This window comes from Carassius gibelio, chromosome A6, assembly GCF_023724105.1.
Source record: "Carassius gibelio isolate Cgi1373 ecotype wild population from Czech Republic chromosome A6, carGib1.2-hapl.c, whole genome shotgun sequence".
Classification (NCBI taxonomy): Eukaryota; Metazoa; Chordata; class Actinopteri; order Cypriniformes; family Cyprinidae; genus Carassius; species Carassius gibelio.
Window position 1 is genome coordinate 26474192 of NC_068376.1, and position 27563 is coordinate 26501754.

The 27563-nt window shown below is 41.2% G+C and overlaps 1 protein-coding gene and 1 long non-coding RNA gene across 3 annotated transcripts in view; one reads left to right on the forward strand and one right to left on the reverse strand.

The window, feature by feature from the left end:
- The window catches only part of LOC128015894 (membrane-associated guanylate kinase, WW and PDZ domain-containing protein 3-like), a 112360-nt gene that overhangs the window by 23557 nt on the left and 61240 nt on the right, over window positions 1–27563 (reverse strand). For both annotated transcript variants that reach the window (XM_052600134.1, XM_052600135.1), the window contains exons 2-4: window positions 19871–19987; window positions 7929–8048; window positions 5528–5734 (exon numbers count right to left, since the gene is read on the reverse strand). In XM_052600134.1, coding sequence (XP_052456094.1) covers window positions 5528–5734; window positions 7929–8048; window positions 19871–19987 — 444 coding nt within the window. The remainder of the gene's footprint in view (window positions 1–5527; window positions 5735–7928; window positions 8049–19870; window positions 19988–27563) is intronic.
- On the forward strand, window positions 11532–17674 carry LOC128015895 (uncharacterized). The gene is made up of 2 exons (XR_008184033.1): window positions 11532–11758; window positions 17593–17674. It is a non-coding gene; the product is annotated as an uncharacterized LOC128015895 (long non-coding RNA).

The window sequence follows — 27563 nt, forward strand, 5'->3', positions numbered from 1 at the left end:
CACAGACTTCATGTAAGTGTGGGGTGAGAATGCAAGGCCAAACGGAAGAACCAGATATTGGTACGCTTTGCCCCAAAAAGCGAACCTCAGGAACTTCCTGTGAATGGGAAGGATGGAGGCGTGAAAGTATGTGTCTTTTAGTTGGATGTATATTATATAAATCTTTTTCTGCATATGTACAATATACTTGCATAGGGTGATATATATACTATAGAGCAAATCTCAACAGCCTGATTTTATACTGTTGCAAAATGTAACAAAATATGACCACCTAGCTCTTTATATAAAGTTGGATATTTAAGTACTCTCTATCTGCACACATACTGTAAACTCATGTAAGGTTATATATCCTATATAGCAAATCCAAGCTGCTGGATTGTTTATATTGCCCCCAAATGCAAAATGTTTTATTGCATAACTCTCTATAAAAAGTTGGAAATATATATTATATCCAGCTCTATCTGCAATAAGACAGTACACTCATGTAAACCTAAATATACTATATAACACATCTCAAATGCCAGATTTATTCATTTCATCACAAAAAGTTATAATATTATCTTCTAGCTTTTTATATAAAATTGGATATATAAGTATGTCCAACCTTATCCACATACATACAGTATATTCGTATAGGATGATATACTCTATATTGCAAATCTCAACTGCCTGATTGCTTGTATTGTTACAAAATGTAAACTATATTAACGTCCAGCTCTAATCTGATAAATGTGACTATAAGGCACACAGATATTAAGATACTATAAACATAAATATCATGATTTTCTGTAAAGCTGCTTTGAAACAAAGTGTAGAAAGTACTATACAAAATTATGACTATCATGCAACAGGATTTGACCAATTTTAAAAACAGCAAGCTCTAATCTGATGGATCATCTAAAATCTGAATATTTTGAGTGTTACATTTACATTTATTCATTTAGCTGACGCTTTTATCCAAAGCGACTTACAATTGCTATATATTTCAGAGGTCACACGCCTCTGGAGCAACTAGGGGTTAAGTGTCTTGCTCAGGGACACATTGGTGTCTTACATTGGATTCAAACCCAGGTCTCTCACACCAAAGGCATGTGTCTTATCCACTGCGCCAACACCACCCAATATATATGTACATAATTGAATGCAGTAATGACTACAGTTTAATAAAAAAGGCTACAGCATTGTACTTCATTTCTGCACCAATGCATCATAGCAAGAAATGCCCGTGGTAACAGCAGCTGTCTGTGTTTGTACGTAACTGCAGTAAGTATGTGTGTGTATGCACAATAACTAATTTGCTGCCATTTTCCCTCTGTTTAAACACACTTGAAGTGACAGAAGCCACTTTAAAGCAAATATGACACTATTCTGCAGCAAGGACACTCCCCATTAAACGTCTCTTTGAACATGAGCCAAGGGATTACTTACTTCACCGAATATTCAACAACTACTCTCTCTCTACTGGCTTATGTCAAGGCTGGGAAGGAAGACTTCATCAGTCCCAGTAACATGGTATTAAAGGGAAATACAAAAGTACATACAGTACAGACCAAAAGTTTGGACACACCTTCTCATTCAAAGAGTTTTCTTTATTTTCATGACTATGAAAATTGTAGAGTCACACTGAAGGCATCAAGGGCTATTTGACCAAGAAGGAGAGTGATGGGGTGCTGCTCCAGATGACCTGGCCTCCACAGTCACCAGACCTGAACCCAATCGAGATGGTTTAGGGGTGAGCTGGACCGCAGACAGAAGGCAAAAGGGCCAACAAGTGCTAAGCATCTTTCGGGGAACTTCTTCAAGACTGTTGGAAGACCATTTCAGGTGACTACCTCTTGAAGCTCATCAAGAGAATGACAAGAGTGTGCAAAGCAGTAATCAAAGCAAAAGGTGGCTACTTTGAAGAACCTAGAATTTGACATATTTTCAGTTGTTTCACACTTTTTTGTTATGTATATAATTCCACATGTGTTAATTCATAGTTTTGATGCCTTCAGTGTGAATCTACAATTTTCATAGTCATGAAAATAAAGAAAACTCTTCGAATGAGAAGGTGTGTCCAAACTTTTGGTCTGTACTGTAGATATATATAGTGTTACTGAATGAATACCATAGTATTTAGTAGGATTTAGCAGTATTTAGATGATATTTCATGGAAAATCATGTGCTGTGTCTGAAATCGCTCACTCATTCACTCATTCACTTATCCCTATATAGTGTATGGCAGTTGAGTTCACTATATCAGGAAGGAGTGAACAAATAAATAAGTGAACGGATTCGGACAGTGACGTATCGCCTACACTGCGCGTGAGACTTGGAGCTGTTGCAAAAACATTGTCATATGTACTTTTATATAACATGTACCTAATTTTAGAAAATACTAATAGCAATAATACTCAAAATTAATTTATATTGCAGTTATACATAACTCCGCGTCAGCTTTGTGGTTTCATCGATGGTATATGTAACGATATTCACATCTCCATATTCATCGGGAAGAAGGAGGCGGGAACCGGCGCACAATCAAAAACATTTTAATATTCAAAAATAAACAAAACAGCGCGTCAGCCCCTCACGGCGACTGACGCGCACAAATAAAAGCAAACACATAAAATAACGTCCCAAGCCTGGTCCTCTCTCGTCCTTCACTATAGTCGCTCCAGTTTTATATCCTTCCATCTCCTACGTGGGACTCGATACCGACGGTGGGGCTCAGGTGCAGCTCATCTCCAATCACTACACCTGGCCTCACTCCTCGTTCCCACGCCACTCGGCCCCGCCCCACTCGCCACATACCCCCATCGCCCCTCGCAGGCCGGGGGGTACTCCCGAGACTGCGCTCTACCCCCCCCCCTTCCCTCCGGGGGGGACCGCTCACGGGGACCTGCGGGAACCTGGGGGTAGGACAGACGAGGCCAGAGAAAAGGAGATGGAAGGAGGAGCGACAGGGACGAGAGAGGGGAGAGAGAGAAAAAAAAAAAAAATTCCGGTTCCCAGACGCACTGCTGCTCGGCCCTCCACCGGCTGGGTGATCTCCTCCGCGGTGCCCGGCGGTGGCACTGGACGGCCCTCGGCGGACGGCACGACACTCCTCCGCCGCCCGGTGGACGGCGACGGCTCCTCCGATTTTGGGCAGCGGCAGGAGTCCCCCGTTCCCTGCCCCTCCGGATTCCGTCACGGAGGCGGCAGGCTCCGGCCCCCTGGCGAACGGCGCCGACTCCTCCGCTCCCTCACGGACGGCAGCCGCCCCTTCATATCGTGGGCGGTCGGCAGCGAGCTCGCCCGTCCCCGGCAACTCGCTCCAGCCCACCGCCTCGAGCGTCCCTGGCGGCACATACCTCGCCTGCTCGAGGGCACCGCGGATTCACCACAGCCCCAGGCCTGGTCCTCTCTCGTCCTTCACTATAGTCGCTCCAGTTTTATATCCTTCCATCTCCTACGTGGGACTCGATACCGACGGTGGGGCTCAGGTGCAGCTCATCTCCAATCACTACACCTGGCCTCACTCCTCGTTCCCACGCCTCTCGGCCCCGCCCCACTCGCCACAGTATATAATTATTATTTTTTTGTAATGCTTTTATGTTCATAATCATTAAATGCTATTAAAATAACGTACTGAGAACAAAAATAAACACAAAAACACGTTTATAATTATGTATTTATTATTTTAGTATCTTGACACTCGCTCAAGCAGGGTTTTGAGCTCAGATAAGATGGTTGTAGAGCGTCCTCAGGCGACCGTTAATTTTACATCAGAATACATACCTGTTATTATGAAAAAAATTTTATTATCCACCAAATTATCATCATTTTTGTAAGTTAACAATGATGCCACCTCAGTAAATTAGTCAAATATTAAACTGAGTTATTGCCTACATAACATATTTTAATATAAATAATGTAGGAAAAGCGTTAAAACGGAAATAATAAAGATGTAAACTTCATCTCTCATTCAAACTCGCTCACTCCCGCTCTCGCTTCCAGCTCAACGCTACTCCGCATTGGATTGTGGGAAATAGTGCTTCAGCGAGTGTACATCAATTGTACACTCGAAATCAGAATGAATTGTGGGTAAAAAGTAGTGGACAAATGTAGGGAATGAAGTAGTTCACTCAGAATTCGGACAGCACTACAAAATGGCTGACACCCCATATAGTGCACTATATAGTGGATAGGGAGCGGTTTCGGACACAGCAATGGATTTTCCATGAAAAATCATGGTACATGTACAAAAATAGCATAACCATGATACTATGGTTTAAAATGAACATTTTATTATGACAAAAAAGATAGATAGATAGATAGATAGATAGGTAGATAGATAGATAGATAGATAGATAGATAGAGAGAGAGAGAGAGAGAGAGAGAGAGAGAGAGAGAGAAAGAGAGAGAGAGAGATAGCAATGTGACTCGCTTGCCAAACACTACTCTAAGCACTGCAGTATCCAAATAGAGCATACATTTCAGGCCTGGAGACTTGAAAGCACAACTGCTGATCTCAAAAGGATTATAAGGTTATACTGTGAACTAACGAGAGCATGTGAGCAGAGAGGTTGGCTCTTTTTTAAGCAAAGCTTGCTTCTCGGTGCTGATTTCTCCTTGAGTAAAGGGCAGGGTTCTTCTCTGAGAGATCATGTAAGGCCTCAGACAGATCACATCAGCACAGCAGGTTAAAAGCCTCAAGCACACAGTGATTTTGTAAAAGATTTGCAGTCTGAGACACATTTCAGGAATATTAAAGACTTCTTTCTTGCAGGGCACAATCGGTCTTTGATCACTTCATATGACATGCTCCCCCACTGCCAATTAATTGCCTTTGCAATTAATCTTAACCTTTGTATTAAATTATTGGTCCCACATTATATTAAGTGTCCCTAATGACAGTTGTGTATGTAGTATGTAACCACATTGTAAGTACACATTGGTACATAGTATCTACAGATGATGAAATATTTCTGTAACTACACACATGTAACAAACCTCCGAATTGTTTGTGTAAGTGCAAATGTATAAGAGGACATATATAACTAAATTTTTTAACAAGAAAATATATAAGAGTAATTGGAAGCATTTCATCCAGATGGGTAGGTTTGGGGTGAAATGGGATCCAGGGGGTGGAGATTGGTAGGTTTAAGGATATGTAAAGTGGGAGGAGCTGGTTCTCGAGTTGGAGTTGGTGCACCACTGTAATACTAAATACTTAATATAAAGCCTAACATCCTGGACACCAACCACAATTTATATCTAAAGCCTAACTTACTGGCTGCTGCTGTGTAACATCAGAGTTATTATATATAATAAAAAAGGGAAATAAAAATAAAACTGAAAATGATAAAAATAAAGCTAATTCAAAATATAAAAAAATAGTATCATATATAAATAATACTAAAATAACCCTGAGCCAAAGTCCCAAGATATATTTAGCAAAAAAGCACAGTCTGGGTCAACACGTGTGGGAATTTTTAGACTGCAATCGTACACATTTTGGTTAACTAAAGCACACACACATTAAAGTCTGTCCACTGACCTGGGATGCCATTTGGGAGCTGTGGCCGTTCCTCATCCTCTTCCTCCTCGGGGACCACACTGTCCTTGCGGTCCATCTTGCTGACAGAGGTCGTTCGCTTTCGTTGGACTTCGGTGCCATAATCCTCCTCAAATAAAACTTGGTCGACCAGGTCAGGCTGAATCAAGTTGGGCTCCGCAGGAGGTTTAGGAGTGCCATAGAAGTTACCTAACAATAAAGAGTGCCTTGTTTAAAGACAAAAAAAACTTTTTTGATTCATGATACCTTTGAATCATACCTCTGAAGTTTTAAAGTATCTTATTTTGTGACTTATTCAACATTTTTGCTACATTATCTTTGATTTAACAAGCCACAAACCCGATGAAACAGCTGATTCTGGAACACTGAGACAAGAGCTGCCTGCAAATTTATCTCTTTATCACTACCTTTGCTTTCTTCCTCAGTCCCAGCTTTCTCAAAAACGGAGATCTAGGTGCCGGCAATCCAATATGCAGTGTGAAAAGTTATACTCTTTACATTCGGTGGTGCCTTGAAAGTAATTACACTCACCACTGGATTCAGTAATGAAACTTGTCCCACTACCTTTTCATGCAAAAATCTGTTCATTAATATGCATCAGAAACAATGGCACAGCCAATCAGTGGACCAGCATAATGTATTCAATTGAATTTTTAATTTGGTGGTACATGTCAATATGTGTGTGTGTGTGTGTGTGTGTGTGTGAGTGTGTGTGTGTGAGTGTGTGTGTGTGCGTGTGTGTGCGTGTGTGTGTGTGTGAGTGTGTGTGTGTGTGTGTGTGTGTGTGTGTGTGTATGGGTTGAAGGGTTGTGCTTCATTATTCCCACTTGATGTAACACTACATAAATCACTCTCAGTATGATTTTTTCAAATCAATCGTTCAACCTTCACCAATTATACGCTGATTCATTTAAATTATCCAAATTTGTTGATTTGTTTGTTTGCTCCCTTCATCCTCGAAATAAATATGCTGCCCCTAGACATCATTAACGTCTCTGTAAGAACAAAAAAGGTTTTAAAGGTCACATATTCATCCTTTGCCAATGTAAAATATAATCCTTGTAATCAGCCAAAAGATTAATCCTCTCCTTTTTAGATTGTAAATTTTAAAAAGTTTAATTAGCAAATAGAAACTGAAATCATGTGGGAATAAGCTTTTCACAAGCAATTAACTACTGTTGACAACTTCGCTCACCTCTCATGAATATTCACTCAGTCCCTCTCTGTCTCTCTTCATTATACAAATGAGATCTCCAGCTATCACAGCATGCTCACAGCATAAGGGAATGTTTTGTGCTGCTACCTTAACATTTGCTATACATTTTGTGCGTCATCAGGCGAAAACAACATGTTTCCAAGACTATAGTCTCACTGAGACAGACATTTGAATATCGTCATATATTTGGGTCCATTTTGCTGCTTATTTTGGAGCAGAGCAGCACAATGAGATGAGAAGGGATGCTTGAACAGTTAAATCAACTACCCACAGTTTGACTTTATTAATGGGACATGAAGGGGCAAGTAAAAAAGGTTTAATTACATGCAGCCTTGGCGAGCATAAGAGACTTTCCATACCACTTGGAAGAGTTGAGAAATTTGCATATTTCCAATATATTCATCCAGTCGCATATTTTTTATATTTTTTATTTTTTTATGATCATTTTTTATTTTTTATTTTTTTTTACTTTGTCCAGAGTATTGGTCATTGACGGCCCTTGACATTTTCTTCTTTTTTTAAAATATCATTATTATGTATTAAGAGACAAAAGATCTTTTTTTAACATTTAACTTTTTTTTCCAAGTAAGCACAGGGCATTTCTCCATTTTTTTTTTTACTCCATTTTTCATGTGACTCAATAGGCAGCAAGTACATTCAATTGTGCCATAGTCCATTCATGTTTACAGATTGAGATTCTTTATGTGTGTGTGTTTTAACAAGCGCTAAATCTTTATTGATCAGGATCAACTCCTAATTCGGCCAAGCTAGCTTAGACAGGATTACATTAAAAGCTGGCTTGAGAGTAGTAAATGTATCCACACTACTGGAATGAGGGGATCAGAAATGCCTAGCATCTGTTTGCTATTGCTCAAGCATGACCACACAGAGATAAGACAGTAATGCTGCATTAAGGGTAAAATGTCATATCATTCCAGTAAATGTATTGTAAAACCCGACTGTGACTTCCAGATGTGAACGATTTCTTTAAGCAACAGTCTGCCAGGATTAGTGTACATCTGTGTGATAGCATGCATGGATGTGTGTGTGCGCGTGTGTGTGTCAATGGGGCCACAGTGAATGTACTTTCCAACAAGGCATATGATTTGAGATATCATTCATGTCAGTTTGTATGAAAAATATCAGTATAAAAACAGTGTTTCATACCATCATATGTTCCGCTCTCCAGTAGTAATCCACTCTCTTCCAGGATGCGAAAATCCCCCACGCTGATGAAATTATAGTCCACTCCTGGAACCTCCCCATCTCTGGGCAGCCGGGTGGTACCTTCCAGAAAAACAAACACAATTAGAGACAGTGAACCAGTTCTGGTGAGAATATCCTTCACCCACAATCCCCTTGACTGCAAACTTTGAGTCGGTCTAAACACAGCCTCAGATTGAGCAAAATTAAAATTGGATTCCCTGGCTGCGTTTCAGCCTTTCCTTTGAGAACAAGTGCACTCCATTCGAAACTGTAAATAGAACTGATCTCCCATAGATGAGATTTGGAAACTGGAATTCCGAATCTGGAATTGTGAAACTGGATGGATTATATGGAAAGAAAAAGGATGGTGTTCGCCATTTGCGAGGCTTTAAAACACTAAAAAAAAAAACATGGTTTAACATATTTTCTGTGTAAATGGATTGGAAACACACAGAGAGATGTACTTATTAGCCAAACTGGGTAGGATAAGGTCAAATTACTTCATATCACAGGAAATCTTGTGTTATGTGTTATTCAATCTTAGTATAGACACATATTGCTCCATTTAGAAGGGAGTCGATGACACAAGAGGAGGAATGTGTGCACAGACTGTGTAGAATGAGATTCAGTCAGTACTTTTGTGCATCTGCAGTGTAGTAGTCTTAAAAAAAATACTATACCAACAATCATATGGATTTGAACATGATGAGAGAGCTTCCATTTTTGGGTGAACTATTAATGGATGTCTGCTTTTTCACCCCTAAACCAAGATCAAAATATAAATTCTCTGTGTTTCAGCCTGCGTGAGTGTGTTTGCTAAAAAAATATCAAACATAAACTGTACATGTTTGGACCTAATTTCAGAGGTGGGTTGTTTAGCAGCAAAATCCTCATAAGAGACATCCGAGGGTGGCATTTCTTGCTAAATGAAAGGCCAAAAATAAAAGATGACATTTCTCGGCTCTGTTCATGTGTGTGTCTGGAAATGCCACCAGGCTCTTCTGTCGTTTGAAGGACAGTTATATTAGAACCAACAAACTGAAATGCCAGAGTCAAGTGTCTGCGGAGACTTGACTCTAACTTAAGAGCAAATAATATTAAAAACGGACTCCTTACATTTTCCTGGGAGAGCAACTGTTTAAATGCCACAAGAAGAGGGAACTTTATGGATTTATGCTTTAATAAAATACAATAATTTAAAGGAAATTAATACTTTTATTCAGCAAGGAAAAGACATTTATAATGTTACAAAATGTTTCCTTTTCACATAAATGCTTTTAAACTTTCTATCAAAGAATCCTAAAATAAATCCCAGTTTCCACCAAAATATTAAGTAACATTAATATTTTAAAATGGTTGATAATTAATAATAAATATTTCTTAAGCACCACATTGCCATATTATACAGATTACTGAAGGATCATGTGGCATTGAAGACTTGAGGCTAAAAACTCAAGTTTTGACATCACAGGAACAAATTATTTTCTAAAATATATTAAAATATAAAATAGAGTTTTCAATTGTAAAAATATTTCTCAATATCACTGTTTTACTGTATTTTTAATCAGATAAATGCAGACTTTCCAAAAACCTTTTTTTACCTTAAACCAAAACTTTGAATAGTACTTATAATAGTAAAATAATAATACTTAAAGCACACAATAAATAACAATGTAATTTATAATATTAAATTTACATCTAAGCCAAAACATTAGAATATTATACTTTACATTTAAATAAAGCAGAGTAAGTTTAAAATCAAGTAAACGATTGCAGTAGAGTAAATTTGACCCTTAAATACTCATTGTTCTATGAACGCCTACATCAGAATATGTTCAACTATTCCAGACTTTCGTTTTGCAAAATGCTACACATCTTCCACAAATGCTTTATGGCTTTGTGACATAACCGTCTCAGTAGAAACTAAATAATTTACAGTACTCTCTGACGCAGCGTAAACTCTGGTTCGCCCAAAGACTGTGATGCAGCAGGTTGTGAGCAGGTTATGCGATAATAATCTTAGCCGGCCTCTGAAGTCAGTTTGATCACAGGCCAGTTCTAAAAGAGGTCCGCACTTGCTCCAGCCGCATATGAGTGGCACCTTAGGCTACTCTTTATGCCTCTCCTTCAGAGGAGCTTTTAAGAGCTTTTGTTCATAGCTCCCTAAAGCAGCTTTGTGGCTGCAAACACCGGAGGCTCTCTCTTCCTCCAACTCTTTTTTGCATACTTTTCCCCTTTACCCTGCCGTTTCAGGCCCTTCTCATAACTTACAGACTAAGGACAACAGAAGAGGATGCCATGCTTAAATTGGCATCCAGTGGAAATTCTTTGCTGTTTATTTGAATTCGGATTGTCTCAAGCCTGCTAATTTGCCATAAACATCAAAGAGTAATTCTTGCGGGGGAATTATACATAATGAATTCTTCTTTTAAACTTCAAAAAATCCAGAAATAAAACAAAAATGTATTAATCAAAAAAGTATATTTTTTGACAGCTGGGAAATAGCTAATGTCTATGTTTATTGCTAGCGATAAAAAAGCACAGCTAAACAGCCTCCGCTGGCTGTATTTCAAGTTTTTTAAATGGGTCACTTCCTCTCAAGTCCACTTATGGTATCAGTCAAACTTGCTTTTTTACAACCTTATTTTTCACCTTTACAAATGACAGATCTTTTTTTGTTGTCGTTGTTGTTGCTGTACCTTTAAGATGTCTATGTAAACACCCTCTTTACACATGGCATGCTTAGCTGAGAGCTGCATGTTTTCTGTCAAATCTAATATGGTTTGCACTGCTCCAGGCTGCCTTCAATAACAGCTTCTTTGCAATAGTCTTCATTTGCTTTTGACAGTTTCACAAAACAATCAGTGCAGGAATGAGGCGCGCAAACTGGTGATGAGCGTGATGATCATGGATTGTTAAAAATAAACTTTAGTTGCTCATTTCTACTGCTGAAAGTATATTCAGAGTGACAGGAGCTACAAAGAGCAAGAAACAGCATGAGTTATGGAGGACTTCAATTGTTTTGCAAAAAAGTATCGGAGGTTATTAATTTAGGAAAATATTTACTGTACATCCCACAGCATAACTATAGCTTACAATATATCTTCCAGCAAAAAATACGGAAAAATTTTACGGTCAGTAAGATTTCAGCATTAAATTGATAAGAAGTGTAAGTAAATACATTTATAATGTAAGATTTCTATTTTACCAAACACTGTTCTTTTGGAATTTCTATTACTCAAAAAAAAATTCTGGAAAAAAATGCATCATGGTTTCCACCAAAAATTTTAAGCAGTACAACTGTTTTCAACATTGATAATAATAAAAGTTTCTTGAACAGCAAATCAGCATATTAGAATGATTTCTGAAGGTTCATGTGACACTGAAGACTGGAGTAACGATGCTTTTCAAAAATATTTTTTTTTTACATTGTTATAATACTTCACAGTGTTTTGTTGTATTTTATGTAGTGTACACCATAATCAATTATATAAATTTATATTTTTTTCTTCTTTTTTTTTAACCAGATTAGGAAAAAAATATTATTCAGGTTCTGTTCTGCCCTTCAGGCATTTAAGTTTAATAAGTTTAAAGTTTATGCTTTTAATTTGGTATACTTTCAGTTTCATGCAGACTCTTATTTTGACGTTTGTTTACTGAGCAAAACCGGAAGTAAAAAAAACCGCATGAAAGAACGCAATAGAAACGGTAGACTGGATAAAAAATGAAAACAGTCATTTCTTCAGAGAAGATTCATCCTGCATGTTGATTCCCCAGCAGAAGCATCGCTTGTATGTATATAATCTTTGTTCTGACTAAGTTAACTTATAAGCATTTGATTTTGTGCTGTAGAAGTAATGTTCATGAAAGCTAAATGGCTTAGCTAATTACAGTATTTTGCTGTTTGTTTTCTAGTTTCACTCTCTCGTTTTTCATCAGTCATCTCATATGTATGGATTCAGTTCAATGTGAAGAAAATAAATCTACATAAAAAGAACTCCGGATTTCTTCATGTTCATGAATAGAGAGAGTTTATCTCACTGTTTAGTTGGAGTTGTTACACCTCAGCGAGAACAGTACAGTGAAAAAGCGTAATCCAGCTGAAGTTTCAACGTCTTGAGAAGCAAGAAAGAGTAAAATGGAATCAGAAAGGACTGACAATGCATCTGCGCGCACAAGAAGGACAAAGAGCTCTCACTCGTCAGCGTCGAGTGCAGCAGTAAGGGCGCGCGCTAAAGCAGAGGCAGCAAAAGCACGAGCAGCATTTGCAGAGAAAGAAGCAGAGCTAAAGGTACAAAGGGCAGAGAAGGAAGCAGAGCTACAATTAGGAAAAGCAAAGCTGGAAGCCGAACTAGGCGCACTTGAACTTCAAAGAGAAGCAGCGGCGGCTATTGCCCAAGCTGAGGCATTAGAAGCAGCCGAGCTAGATATAGAAGATTCAAGTAAGACCGATGTATCTTCTCAAGCAAATTTACAAAATGAAATTGTAACACGCACTAATGAATATGTTGAAGCACAAGCTGAACATAACGTTCCACAAACTCAACCATCTGCACATGCAACATTACACGAGGCAACATTGTCAGAAGAGAGCTATGTCACATGGAATCCTCCAGTACAAGGCAAATTACAGTTAGTGGATGGGCAAGAAGAGGTAGAAACCCTTAACAGACCATCTGAGTATAACACAGCGCCGACAAAGCCATTCTTCAGCAACCATGCTAAATTCAGGGATGAAACCCAAATCAGCACACCACTTAATGGAGGTCATACAGGTTTGGTAAGATATGATGGACATCATACAACACCCATTGGAGGCGGTGGACTTCACACAACACCTGCTAGAGACAATGGATACCCAACAAAACCCAAGACAACAAAACATCCTCACAAATCACCACTTAAAGCAACAGCGCCATCATACGTGCCTGTGTATGCACCACCCATCTCAAGCGTAATACCTGAAACGGAACACCTGGCACGATACCTGGCTCGTCGTGATTTAGTGAGTACAAGTCTCTACCGATTCGATGATAAACCTGAAAATTATTTAGCATGGCAGTCATCATTTAACAATGCTACTACAGGCTTAGGACTCACCTCCCCCGAAATGTTAGATTTGCTGATTAAATGGCTCGGACCAGAGTCTGTGAAACACATCAAAAGGATTCGCTCTGTGCATATCGGGAACCCAGATGCAGCACTTAAAAAGGCCTGGAGTCGCCTCCAAGAATGCTACGCTGCGCCTGAAGTAATGGAGAAGTCTCTTTTTAAGAGATTGGATGAATTCCCAAGAATATCAACTAAAGATTATGGGAAGCTGAGAGACTTAGGCGATCTTCTTATGGAAATCCAGGGTGCCAGAGAAGAAGGTTACCTCACAGGATTGGCCTACCTGGATACTGCCAGAGGCATTGGGCCCATCGTGGAGAAACTTCCTCACGGACTACAGGAGAAATGGCTCTCAGTTGGCTCAAAATTTAAGGAAGATAATAACGGCTACTTCCCTCCATTCGATTACTTTGCCGATTTCATCTGCGACGAAGCACGGCGGGGAGGTAGAGGAACATGCTAGCGACAGCAAAGCCATCTCCTCACACTGCACCCAAGTATGTGGTCCAGATCATACCGCAAGATCCTGCTCGAAGATCTGTCTGGTACGAATATACCCTCAAGGTCAACGTGAAAAGGCAACCAACATGTACGTTATTTTGGATGATCAAAGTAACCGTTCACTGGTGCGTTCAGAGTTTTTCGAGCTTTTCAACATCAAGGGCCAATCATTTCCCTATGCACTGAAGACCTGTGCCGGATTGGTTCAGACGTCCGGCAGAAAGGCAGAGGGTTTCCAGGTCGAATCGCTCGATGGGCAGACTAGCTTATTGCTACCGCCGCTAATTGAGTGTAATGACATTCTCATTGATCGCTCTGAAATACCAACACCCGATGCAGCCCGTCATCATCCACACCTACGAAGTGTAGCGGCACACATTCCAGAACTCGACCCCAAAGCGGAAATCCTCCTCTTGCTAGGCAGAGACATTGTGAGAGTCCATAAAGTCCGACAGCAAGTGAGCGGACCTCACAACGCCCCCTTTGCACAAAAACTGGATTTGGGATGGGTCTTGATAGGAGACGTGTGCCTAGGAAATGCACACAAACCAGATGTGAGAGCATTCAAGACAAGTGTGCTAGAGAATGGCCGACCCTCCATTCTCAGACCATGTAAAGGCTTCATGAAGCTGACCGAAGATGTGTCCAATGGCAAGGAGCAGAAGAACAAACCAAACAAGGCATCGTTGGAAGCCCTTGGACTGCATGTCTTCAGGGAAACTGAGTCTGACAACCAACCCGCCCAGTCCATGGAGGATACAATCTTTTTGAAAATCATGGACCAAGAAATGCAAAGAGATAAGTCAAACAACTGGGTCGCTCCTCTCCCCTTTAGAGTTCCCCGTCAATGCTTGTCCAACAACCGCGAACAGGTGTTTACTCGCTTCGCCTCCTTGGAGAAAACATTGCGAAGAAAAACTGAGATGAGAGACCAGTTTCAAGAATTCATGAAGAAAATAATTGACAACAGACATGCAGAAGTGGCTCCTCCACTGGAGAAGAATGATGAGTGTTGGTATCTGCCTACTTTCGGAGTCTACCACCCTCAAAAGCCTGGAAACATCCGCGTGGTGTTTGACTCCAGCGCAAAGTATTTTGGCACATCTCTAAATGATGTTCTTCTGTCAGGCCCAGACCTCAATAACTCACTCATTGGGGTGCTGATCCGCTTCCGCAAGGAACAGGTTGCAGTGATTGCTGACATACAGCAGATGTTCCACTGTTTTCTTGTCCGCAGAGACCACAGGGACTACCTGAGGTTTTTGTGGTACAGAGACAATGATATGTCTAAGGACATTATCGATTACAGGATGAGGGTTCATGTTTTCGGTAACAGTCCGTCACCATCTGTAGCCATCTACGGACTAAGGAGAGCCATCCATGAAGGTGCACATAAGTATGGAGAAGACACGGTCCAGTTTGTTGAACATCATTTTTACGTAGATGATGGTCTCATCAGTGTGCCTACTGAAGCTGAAGCCATCAGTCTGCTACAGAGAACGCAGCACTCTCTCAGTGAATCGAACCTTAGGCTTCACAAGTTTGCCTCAAACAGAGAAGCTGTGCTTCAGGCCTTTGCACCAGAGGACAGGGCTGTTCTGAAAGACCTTGACCTAAGCGGTGAAGTAACACCAGCCCAACGCAGTTTGGGACTGTTGTGGGAGACAACGACAGACACCTTCACATTCAAAGTCTCAAAAAACAAGAAACCCTTTACTCGCAGGGGAGTTCTGTCAACAGTGAATAGTGTCTTCGATCCGTTAGGCATGGTCGCACCGGTGACTATTGAGGGCAAAAGTCTTTTGAGGGAATTCAGTGTCAACACAAGTGATTGGGATGCTCCTCTTCCAGAACAAAAGCTGAAGCAATGGGAGGCATGGTGTGAGTCACTCCATGACTTAAGTAAGCTGCATATCCCACGTTCATACACCGCAACGTCACTTTCCAATGCTGTACACACAGAGCTATGTGTGTTTTCTGACGCGTCCACAAAAGCCATTGGAGTTGTGGCATATCTCAGGACCATTCAAGCTGAGGGACAAGTCGAAGTAGGATTCATTCTAGGGAAGGCTAAGCTGGCACCACAGTCCGAACCTACCATTCCTCGGTTGGAATTGTGCGCCGCAGTATTAGCCGTAGAAGTTGCCCTACTCATCCACATAGCCAGTGCTTACAGACACAACAAGTCCAGTAAATGTAAAGGGTGGCATCACTGCAACTTCCCACGTACTCCGGATGAGTTGTCTCAGGCGAGACACATTATCATCAGGGCAGCACAGGAAGATGTTTATGCAAAAGAACTCGCAGTTCTTGAGCATGGACAAGCTGTAACCAAGGACAGTTCTCTTCACAAGCTCAGACCTGTTCTTGAAGGTAATCTGATTTGTGTTGGTGGCAGATTAAAGCACGCTGACTTGAGCACTCAGGAAAAAAAACCCATCATCTTGCCCAAGACCAGCCACATTTCTCTGCTGTTGGTGCGACAGTATCATGAAGAGGTAAAGCATCAAGGCCGCCACTTCACAGAAGGGGCCCTGAGAGCAGCGGGCTTCTGGATCATAGGTGGAAAACGACTTATTGCCTCTGTCTTGCACAAATGTGTAGTGTGTCGAAAGTTACGTCGAAGAACAGAGGAACAACTTATGGCAGACTTGCCTCCAGAACGCTTGCACACATGTCCACCCTTCACCTATGTAGGAGTGGATGTGTTCGGACCATGGCAAATCGTCTCCAGGCGTACAAGAGGTGGACAGGCCCAAAGCAAAAGATGGGCGATGCTCTTCTGCTGTATGAGCTCCCGAGCGGTGCACATCGAGATCATCGACTCCCTAGACACGTCAAGTTGCATCAATGCATTGAGACGGTTCTTTGCCATACGGGGACCTGCAAAGCAGATTAGATCGGACTGCGGAACAAACTTTGTGGCCGCTGCAAAGGAACTGGGATTAAGCCAACAACAACCTGACTTCAAAGTGCAGAACTTCTTGAGTCAACAAGGGTGCTCATGGATATTTAATCCTCCTCATGCGTCCCATATGGGTGGATCATGGGAACGTATGATAGGCCTATCAAGAAGGATCCTGGATGCAATCCTGATTCAAGAGAACATTCAACTTACCCACGATGTCCTGTGCACACTCATGATGGAAGTAACTGCGATAATCAATGGCAGGCCTCTTGTTCCAGTCTCCACCGACCCAGAGTCACCGTTCATATTGTCTCCTTCAATGATACTTACCCAGAAGGTTGGGGTTGCCCCACCGCACAGAGATTTCACAGACAAGGATCTTCTCAGCAGACAATGGAAACAAGTCCAAGCTCTCGCTGACAGATTCTGGCGTCGCTGGCGTCAGGAGTTCCTCCCCACCCTGCAAGTCCGCCAGAAATGGAGAGATTCTCAACGGGACCTAAAAGAAGGGGACATTGTGCTCCTGAAGGACAGTCAAGCTGCACGTAACACATGGCCTATGGCAAGGATCACAGCTGTCTTCCCTGGGAGAGACAGTAAAATAAGGAAGGTGGAGCTCAGGACATCAAATCAAGGTTCTGAGAGGGTGTTCTTGAGACCAGTGTCAGAAGTAGTTCTTCTTCTGCCCAATGACTGAATGTTCATTTGGTAGTTAATAGTGACCTTTTAGGTCAGACGGGGAGTGTTCTGCCCTTCAGGCATTTAAGTTTAATAAGTTTAAAGTTTATGCTTTTAATTTGGTATACTTTCAGTTTCATGCAGACTCTTATTTTGACGTTTGTTTACTGAGCAAAACCGGAAGTAAAAAAAACCGCATGAAAGAACGCAATAGAAACGGTAGACTGGATAAAAAATGAAAACAGTCATTTCTTCAGAGAAGATTCATCCTGCATGTTGATTCCCCAGCAGAAGCATCGCTTGTATGTATATAATCTTTGTTCTGACTAAGTTAACTTATAAGCATTTGATTTTGTGCTGTAGAAGTAATGTTCATGAAAGCTAAATGGCTTAGCTAATTACAGTATTTTGCTGTTTGTTTTCTAGTTTCACTCTCTCGTTTTTCATCAGTCATCTCATATGTATGGATTCAGTTCAATGTGAAGAAAATAAATCTACATAAAAAGAACTCCGGATTTCTTCATGTTCATGAATAGAGAGAGTTTATCTCACTGTTTAGTTGGAGTTGTTACACCTCAGCGAGAACAGTACAGGTTCAGTATGGTTTTGTGACAAACTTGCATTAAAATTAATTTGTTTATCAATAACCAATACATTTTACATGCTTATTGGATTTTATACAAATTTACAGTTGCATAGAAAGCTACCCTCTACGCTGTGAGTAAATCACTCGCATATGCGACTAAATCCTACTCTAGGCAACTAAATAATGTCTATCAGTAGCCATAGGCTAATAAATTCTTAGATTTTACTTGCAAATGTGTGTGTTAGAGGATAATTAGAAGTATATATTTTCACTCTCCGTCAAGCGATGTATGCTGTTTCTATTCATCTCAACGGATGTTGATACGCATCACACCGTGAACTTTAGTGTGAAGGTGCGTGACTTGCTGTCACTTTGCTGATAGAGATAGCCTTACTTTCCATGCATTCTCAACATGATACTGTAAACATATTCTTTGTTGTATTTTCCTGTCAAAATAATGGACTTAATTTAGAATTATTCCGTTTTTAAGAACAAGCAGAAGATATGCCGGTCAGGGTTTCCAGGTTTCCGCAAAACCCAACCAATTACTACTCAAAACTAGCCCAATCACATTGCAAAGGGGTTCTTCTGGAAAATTTAGGGGTTAAACATCACGTTATTGGGGTTGCTTAAACCCGCGGACATAAAAAAAAAAAAAAAAAAACAGTGGCAACAGTGTTAAAGTAGCCCAATTCCATGGGAAAATAGCAGAAATTGCATCACTGATGCCGGTTTCTCCTGTAGTGGGCTGAGCTAATGCGCAAGCGCAATCTCATTGGCTGGTGTTCATCTACTACCGTGCCTGTTTTGATTTCAGCAAATCAGTGTGAGCGAATGCTGACAACCTGATTAATATTCATGAACCAAGCAGCTCATTAATCCTAAGTGAGTTGTTTATTGTTAGTATAGTAATAGAATTAGTAATATCTTTTACTAATAATTACTATTATATATTGCTATTTTTTTATAGAAACCCTGAATGACCAACAATATCTTAAGCATTATACTAGTCCTAAATTGAGTTTAAAGGACAAATAAGCATTCATAAAAGGTTAGCAAGTTTTAGTTCTAACTACTATAGTTATATAATTAAATAGTGCTTAATTATCATATTATCATAATATGATGCTTGATTGACTGATTAGGAAGGTAAGATTTAAGAAGTTGTGCCATTTTACAAAGATATGCTGATTTGGTGTAATCATATATATATATATATATATATATATATATATATATATATATCTGAGAGGGGGGGGGGGGGGGGGGTGTTTGTGTTAAAAACAAATATGTCAGTTTGACGAGAAACTAAAGAATTACTAGCCAATGGCGATTTTATTGCTAAGGTGTGCTAGAGGGTTGGAAAGATGTGTTTTTCCTAAAAAAAGACTGAAATGATTTTATAAAACAGGTAAATAGATTATGGTGCAGGAAGTGTAGGAAGCGCGTAAGTAAGATTTATTTTTTTTTTGCACTGAAATATCTCATACTAAAATGTCGCAGTAAATTTGCCCCTCAGAGTGTTTCATGACACATTTGTCACTGTCACTTATCAAATTAGACTAAATAGGGAATAACGGACTAGCTGAATGAGAAAGTAATGAGCAGTGTGCTACTGCTCGGAGAAGAAACATGCTCTCAGAAAGCCACTCCACAAGTCTCAAGAGAAACAGCATCTCACGCGGCGCATCACAGAGGAGAGCCGGTGGTGTGCTGCAGAGGGCCAGACCAACACGAGAGATTTCACCTGAGGAGAGGCTCTTCTCCCCAATGACACTAACAGACACACCAGTGTGAGAAACAGCCAAAGGATTCACTCTAAACACTAAATGGGAAAAGACCGAGAGGTAAGATGAGATAACCAGACTGCCAGAGAAAGACAGAGTGAACATATATATATATATATATATATATATATATATATATATATATATATATATATGCTTAAATTATCTTGTATAATTATATTTTGTATTATATGCATTACATTTTATTTTATTATACTGTATTTTATAAATTTTCTTACCATTACTTGCATTTCTTCAGTCATACTTTTTTTAATATTTATGAAAAATATTTTGTGTGTAAAACAGTATTGCATATATGTGTGTGACCTACATGGGATGGTGCGCAGGTACAGGTTGTCTCGGATCACTTGCTGCAGTTTGTGGTCGATTGATCCTTTTTGGAACTGCAGGCTAAGATAATGCCTCAAATCAGCATTCAGCACTTTACCTGCACAGAGAGAGAGAGAGGCAAACGGAAATTTATAAAACCTTTCAAAGGTTATGGAAACAGAAGTAGGTAGGCTTGGCATTATAATGTAGACTAACTCCCAGGAGGGACACATTCTTGCTCTGAGATCGCTCTTTCATAAGACAGTGAGACATAACAAGACTTAATGGGGTGCTCACCCTATTTAAAGCATAAAACTTCTGAAAATAATTCACATGATTGCATATAAAAATCAGACAATTGTTGACATATGCTATGCTAAGTGTATAGAGCTATAGAGTGAATATGAATAGTACCGCTCAAAAAAGTTCATATTGTTAAGATCTCTTGTAAAAACCTTTGGAGATATAGAAGAAAAATTATTGGAGATAAAATCTGAAAAGCACAAGACTATGATAAGTTCACAAGATTTATGAACTTAAAATGGAAGCAAAAGATCAGTTTGCTTTGTGGTTGAAAAATGACGGGTATTTTCCCTGTACGAAAAATACCTTCTATTAGTCCCCAATTGTCTTCCATTTTCTAGGACTAGAGTGACATCTTACTCTGCACATACAGACGCACACACAATGTGAGAGCCAAATGCACAAAAACACAAGGCATAAGTCTCTTATAAGCTTTGCTAACTCAGAAAAGACTTCACAAACGAGCTGACACAGTGTTGAAAGCAACTGTGGAAAGTGAAACCTAATGAAAACCCTCCACACAGAACTTTTAAAAGCCTCACTTTCTCCCTCTTTCTGCCAAACTCCAAAGACACAACTCTGGGAGAGTTCACAGAGAGTTGGGCAAAGTTGCTCTGCAGAGGAAGACGGAGGATGCGTGCTGATGCAGACTGAGGGTGGATGGGGAAAACAAAGGGAAACCGAGAGAGAGAGAAAGAGAGTCCAACAGCACAACTCGAGGGAGGAGAACAAATGCTATTATAGGGGTCATATGAGAAATCAGATTGTCTTTGATCTTTGGTTTAAAAGAGAAAAGAAAAAAAAGTTCATCAAAACCAACACATTATAAAACCCATTGGATCTATTATGCCAGAAACCCAAATTCATGAAACATCCTTCTGAATGAATCCAACATTAAAATCGATATTCATTTACATTTGTAAATTTAAGTTTCCAATTTGTGATTTATTCTAAACAATGTCCCTGATCATTTCAGTGTGGATTTAACAGTTCATTTGACACATTTCAATGCAGATTAGTTTATTAATCTTTAACAATTATGCCCAGTCTTTGTAAAAAAGGATTGTCAGATTAGTGAACAGATTTTTATTTTGAGACTGACTTTTTGTTTTACATCACATTTACCAAAACAAAATAAAATACAAGAAACGCCTGCTTTGCAAATGAAAGGAGAAGCAGTGCTCACACCCCAGCTTGTGTGTTGGCTGTTGTGTGAAACATAGTTTTCAGTTGTATAGATAACAGCTTGCATTAAATTGTGACAAGCTCACAAGACGATCCACACTGAAACGTGCTCTACAGACTGTTAAGATAAGAGTTTTTTGGACACAAGTTTTGTGCTTTGAAAGTTACAGTTTGTTTTCACTGTTCATAGAGCTCTTTCATCTTAATAGATCAAGGGAAATTAGATTCCTCGTGATATGAAGCCATTAAAGCAACAGAAGAGAACAACTACTATGAACAATGATATAAAATGTATGCTATGACCTTTTTAAGAGGGAAAGTGTGAGCGCGTGCAGACAGATGCCACAAACCACTAAAGCAGTCGCCCATAATCTCCCGTCTTCACTCCTGTGCCCTGCTGCCAGTCCTCATAAAGCACCATAATCTCCTCATAAACACAGCGTGACCCGTTATGTGTCATAACCTTTGGGCGGAAAGGCAGGTGTCCTTGTCAGAAGTCCTGAATTAAGCAGGATTTGCCAACCACGAAAAGCTGAAATATCACGTCGTTCTAATTTATTTTGACAGGGATAAAACAGGAATTATCAAAGTGTTGACATGAGGAGCAGATATCAGCAGCGTTTTAATGGCTTGATGAATTAACATGACTGGGAGATGAATGCTGTTTCTATGCATGAACGTAGCACTGCTTTACCCTAGAATGCCATAGATACTGCTGCTTTAGGGAAGCGTGGAACACTATGCTGCTCCTTGAGTAGATTTGCTCATGGACTTATTTTACACAAATTTAAAATGCTGCACAACATGAATGGGATTGCAAAAATGATTTGAAAAAAAAAAAAAAATATACAATAAAATAAAAAAAAATAACTTGCAAAAATACAAAATAAAACAAAACAAAAATAAAATAAGATAACATAAAATAAAATAAAAGCTTAGAGGTACACTTGTTCAAATGTGTTGTTCCTTGTATTAAAAGTTGCATGTAAGATAATGTACTATAATGTAAGACATGTCCAAAATGCCTGACAGAAAATTACCAGTACCCCTTTCATTTTTCTACAGATTTTTTTTTTCTTACAGTGTATTTACATTAGCATCCAAAATCATTCACTCATTTGCATTCATTGCTTCTCCATATGGTGCGCCATGTGGCATTGACTACAGGGAGGGGTGAATGAGTGAACGACTGAGTGACTTTGACAGAGCACATGTGGTAAAGGAGAGCAACATGGAGCAGAAACACTGCTGAAGGGTCTAGTGCTGAGTCTCACCAAGTGAATTTGACCCTTCATTAACACTGCTATAGGTCCACCATCCAAGCCACTTCCACCACTTCATTTATCTCACTTCCAGATAATGAGAATACCACTTTATCTACTCTATTATAAAATCAAATGCACAGATAAAATATCTTTACATAATACAAAAGAAAAATGTTATATGTATATAAATACAATAAAATTAAATAGCTTACTAATCTTGCAAAATAACATAATAAATAATAATAAAAACAATAGTAATATTAACAAAAATAATAATAATTATTATTATTATGAAGAAAATAAAAAATGAAATAAAATGCTTAAAAAATAATAAAATACAAATGTTTAATAAAGACATGTTTTCAACATTTTATCGATACAATTTTAATCTATTTAACAAAAAAAATTATATATTCAGTTTTGTCCTGCCTAATTATATTTGCTTAAAAGAATATTAAACATAATAAAATTATAAACTATTAAAAAAAAACTGAATTATATTAGGAACATCTAAAGTATTGGAAAGCACTGTAAGTATTTTTTGTGCATAAGAAATCTGTACATAAACAAATAAAAGGCTGTAATAGTACTCAGCTAACATGGGGTCAAACAGGACCTCAAGAAGAAGAATTTGACTGACTATTTAGCACTCTTTCTGGCCTCAACAGGACTCTTTTCATCATTTTCAGCTGAACTTCTTGGATTCGGAGTTCTGAGGCAGAGCCGTCTGAGGCTATAAGACAGATGCTCTGTATCTCTCTCTCTCGCCTTTCACTTCGCCCACCTTCTTCTACCACCAATAAAATGAGGTAATAATATAATAATCCTGTCAAGACAGAAAATGTGTTAGGGGGAAGGGTTTTAGAGAATATTATGACTATGCTATACTCTTTTTATTTCCGAATTTTAACTGTCAATATCTTTGGTACATTCCTCATCTCCCTTGCTTTTTTCCCCTTTATAACCCATTTAACAATGACATTTTTTTCCTTTAGTTTTCTCCTTATTCTTATCTCTGTCCTTCACTGTTTCCTTTCCTACGTGTCAGAAATGGCAGAGCAACTTTATAATCCTCCCCAGAATGCATCCTGTCACAGTGCTCACAAACCATGGCAATGACGTACAAAAAAAATCAAACACATATGTAACAAGGTTCAACACAGTCTCAATAGGAAGGAAGAAGGCAGGGGTCGGCTTGTTGCTGGGACACTCGTTTATTCAGTAATATAAAATAAGAAAAACACGATGCCCTCTGGGCGTAGACAGCAAACGATTGCTTAAACACGGTCAATAACTTCAACAACTTTAAAGCACTGTTGTAGCTTCCCTAGTGCAAAACGAGGTCCCAGCGTGTCTCTCTCTCCTTCTCTCTGCGGTGACTCGGCTTATATCCGGTCTCTCCACGCCAATTACTGCAATCAAACACACGTGTTCGTTAATTGCATTTGACCTACTTACGCCTCGCTCTGCTCCCTCCTTCTCTCTCCCGTTGCGGATTCCGCTAAACCACGCCCCCCTCGCCACATACCCCCACCGCCCGACTCAGGCCGGGGAGCCGTCCGGCCTGCAGCCTCCCCCCCCCCCTCCTGGAGAGGAAGTCAGCCACAGCCATCTGTACACCCGGCCTGTGGATCACCTGAAATTTAAACGGTTGTAAAGCGAGATACCACCGGGTGATCCGCGCGTTGGTATCTTTCATGCGGTGGAGCCACTGCAGAGGGGCGTGGTCCGAACAGAGGGTGAACTCCCGCCCCAGGAGGTAATAATGGAGGGTAAGAACAGCCCACCTGATCGCTAGACATTCTTTTTCTATGGTGCTGTACATCGTCTCTCTCTTAGAGAGCTTCCGACTGATGTACAGCACCGGCCGTTCTTCCCCCTCCACCTCCTGGGACAGGACTGCGCCCAACCCTCTGTTCGACGCGTCTGTCTGCAAGATAAAGGGGAGAGAAAAGTTAGGTGCATTCAGGAGCGGTCCGCCACACAGGGCAGCTTTTAACTGGGTGAAAGCCTGCTGGCACTGCTCCGTCCACTGGACTGTATCTGGTGCCTCCTTTTTAGTTAAATCAGTCAGCGGGCTAGCAGTATCCGAAAAATTAGGTACAAACCTTCTATAATACCCTGCCAGCCCCAGGAACTGTCTAACCTCCTTTTTGGTCTTAGGCCTTGGACAAGTTGCAACTGCTGCCGTCTTATCAATTTGGGGACGCACCTGTCCATGACCCAAGTGGAAACCCAGATATCTTACTTCCACCCGCCCAATTGCACACTTCCTCGGATTAGCCGTGAGCCCAGCCCTCCTCAGCGTCTTCAGGACCGCTCGCAAATGCTGCATATGTCGCTGCCAATCCCCACTGTAGATGATGATGTCATCCAGGTAGGCGGCGGCATATGCAGCATGCGGACGGAGAATTTTGTCCATGAGACGCTGAAACGTGGCTGGAGCCCCGAATAGCCCGAACGGAAGAGTGACAAATTGGTGTAACCCGAACGGCGTGGTGAAAGCTGTTTTTTCTTTGGTCATGGGAGACAAGGGGATCTGCCAATAACCTTTAGTTAAGTCCAGCGTCGAGTAAAAGCGAGCCGAGCCTAGCCGATCAAGCAATTCGTCCACCCGGGGCATTGGATATGCGTCAAATTTTGACACAGCATTCACCTTTCTATAATCCACACAGAACCGCACGGAGCCGTCTGTTTTAGGTACTAAGACGATCGGGCTCGCCCAGTCACTGTTGGATTCTTCTATTACTCCCATCTCTAGCATTGCCTCTAACTCCCCTTGAACCACCTTTTTTTTATGTTCAGGTAATCTATACGGCCGGCTGCGAACTACCACGCCCGGCTCGGTCTCAACATGGTGCTGAATGAGATCCGTTCGACCAGGCAGGGGCGAGAACACATCAGCAAAGGCTGCTTGAATGGACTTGATATCAGTGAGCTGCGATGGTGAGAGGTGGTCTCCTCCAGGGGCCAGAGCGAGAGATTGGGATTTTGAACTCGCTTCTGGACCGAGATCCTCCTCCCCACTCACTACCGTCGCCAGCAACACTGATTCCGCCTCAGACCATTTTTTTAATAGGTTGAGGTGGTATATTTGATGTGCCCCGCCCCTATCCGTTCGAGCTACCTCATAGTTAAGATCCCCAACCCGCCGTGTGACCTCAAAGGGTCCTTGCCACTTCGCGAGTAACTTTGAACTAGAGGTAGGGAGTAATACAAGCACTTTATCTCCCGGTGCAAATTGACGTAGCCTAGCCCCCCTGTTGTACAACCGACTCTGTTTGTCTTGAGCCTGCAACAAATTCTCCATGGATAGCCGCCCCAACGTGTGGAGTTTTGTTCTCAGGTCCATGACATATTGAATTTCGTTTTTACTAGCAGAAGGTCCGTCCTCCCAAGTTTCTTTAAGGACGTCAAGGACCCCGCGGGGCTGGCGCCCATAAAGAAGCTCGAAGGGGGAAAACCCCGTGGAGGCTTGCGGGACCTCCCGTACAGCGAACAAGAGGGGTTCTAGCCACCTATCCCAATTTTTGGCGTCTTCCTGAACGAACTTACGAATCATGGATTTTAATGTGCGATTAAATCGCTCGACCAGCCCGTCTGTTTGTGGGTGATAGACGCTTGTTCGAATCGATCTAATGCCCAATAATTCATAAAGCTCGCGAATAGTACGTGACATAAACGCCGTGCCCTGATCGGTGAGGATCTCCTTTGGGATCCCCACCCGGGAGATTAATTGAAACAGTGCACTCGCCACACTCTTCGCGGAAATAGAGCGGAGAGGCACTGCCTCAGGATATCGCGTTGCATAGTCCACCAGAACTAATGCAAAGCGGTGTCCTCGTGCTGACCGCTCTAATGGCCCGATGAGGTCCATGCCAATTCGTTCGAAGGGGACCTGCATTAATGGAAGGGGGCACAATGGTGCTTTTGGGGTGGCCGGTGGATTCACCAGCTGACATTCACGACAAGCCGCGCACCACCTGCGCACATTCTCGTGAATGCCCGGCCAGAAGAAGCGGGCCATGAGACGGTTTAGTGTAGCCGCTTGCCCTAAATGCCCGGCCATTGGATTACAATGAGCCGCCTGGAAAAGCATTTCCCGGCGGCTTTTAGGTATCAATAACTGGGTTGTATCTTGCTTTGTCTGGGCGTCTTGGGTCACCCGATACAACCTATCTTTTAAAATTGAAAAGTAAGGATAAGAGAGCGGTTGGTCAGGGAGGAGAAGCTGTCCGTCGATCGAGCGAACCTGGTCAAAAGCATTTTTCAGCGTCTCATCGCGGGACTGTTCCAGGGGAAAATCATCGCGCTCCGGGAGGATGTTCCGCTCGGGAGCACTCGGTTCCCCTGCAACAGGTTCCGGCGGTTCCGGTTCAGCCTCTCCCACCTGCGCAACCGCTACTCCATCCCTCCCTTGTTTCCCCCAAGAGCCATCCGAACATAAATACCCCAATAATTCATTAAACGCGGGCCAATTCGTACCCAAAATTATCGGATGCCTGAGGTGCGGATTAACGGCCACCTCTACTCTATGTTTTCCTCCCCTAAATTTAATATCCACAGGCAAAATAGGGTAATTCACCACTTCCCCGTGTACACACCGATCCCTAACCATGCGGCTATTATCCAATGCCTTCGGATGAATCAGGCTTTGATGGATGGAGGATTGGTTACATCCCGAATCCACCAAAGCCTGATATGTACCCCCCCTGATACTCACTGGTATTTGGTATAAGCCAGCCTGATCGAGGGCAGCCTTTGGCGCGTCGGGGACCCGGATCAACGTCCCCACTTCCATCACCGGACACCTATCGATAAAATGCCCTGGGTCCCCGCAACGCCAACAGGCCGGCCCAGACTTTACCGCCACCCTGGCGGCAGGAAGTAGGTCAAGCGATTGGCGAGGAGAGAGCGGAGAGGCCGGGGCCTGGGGAACGG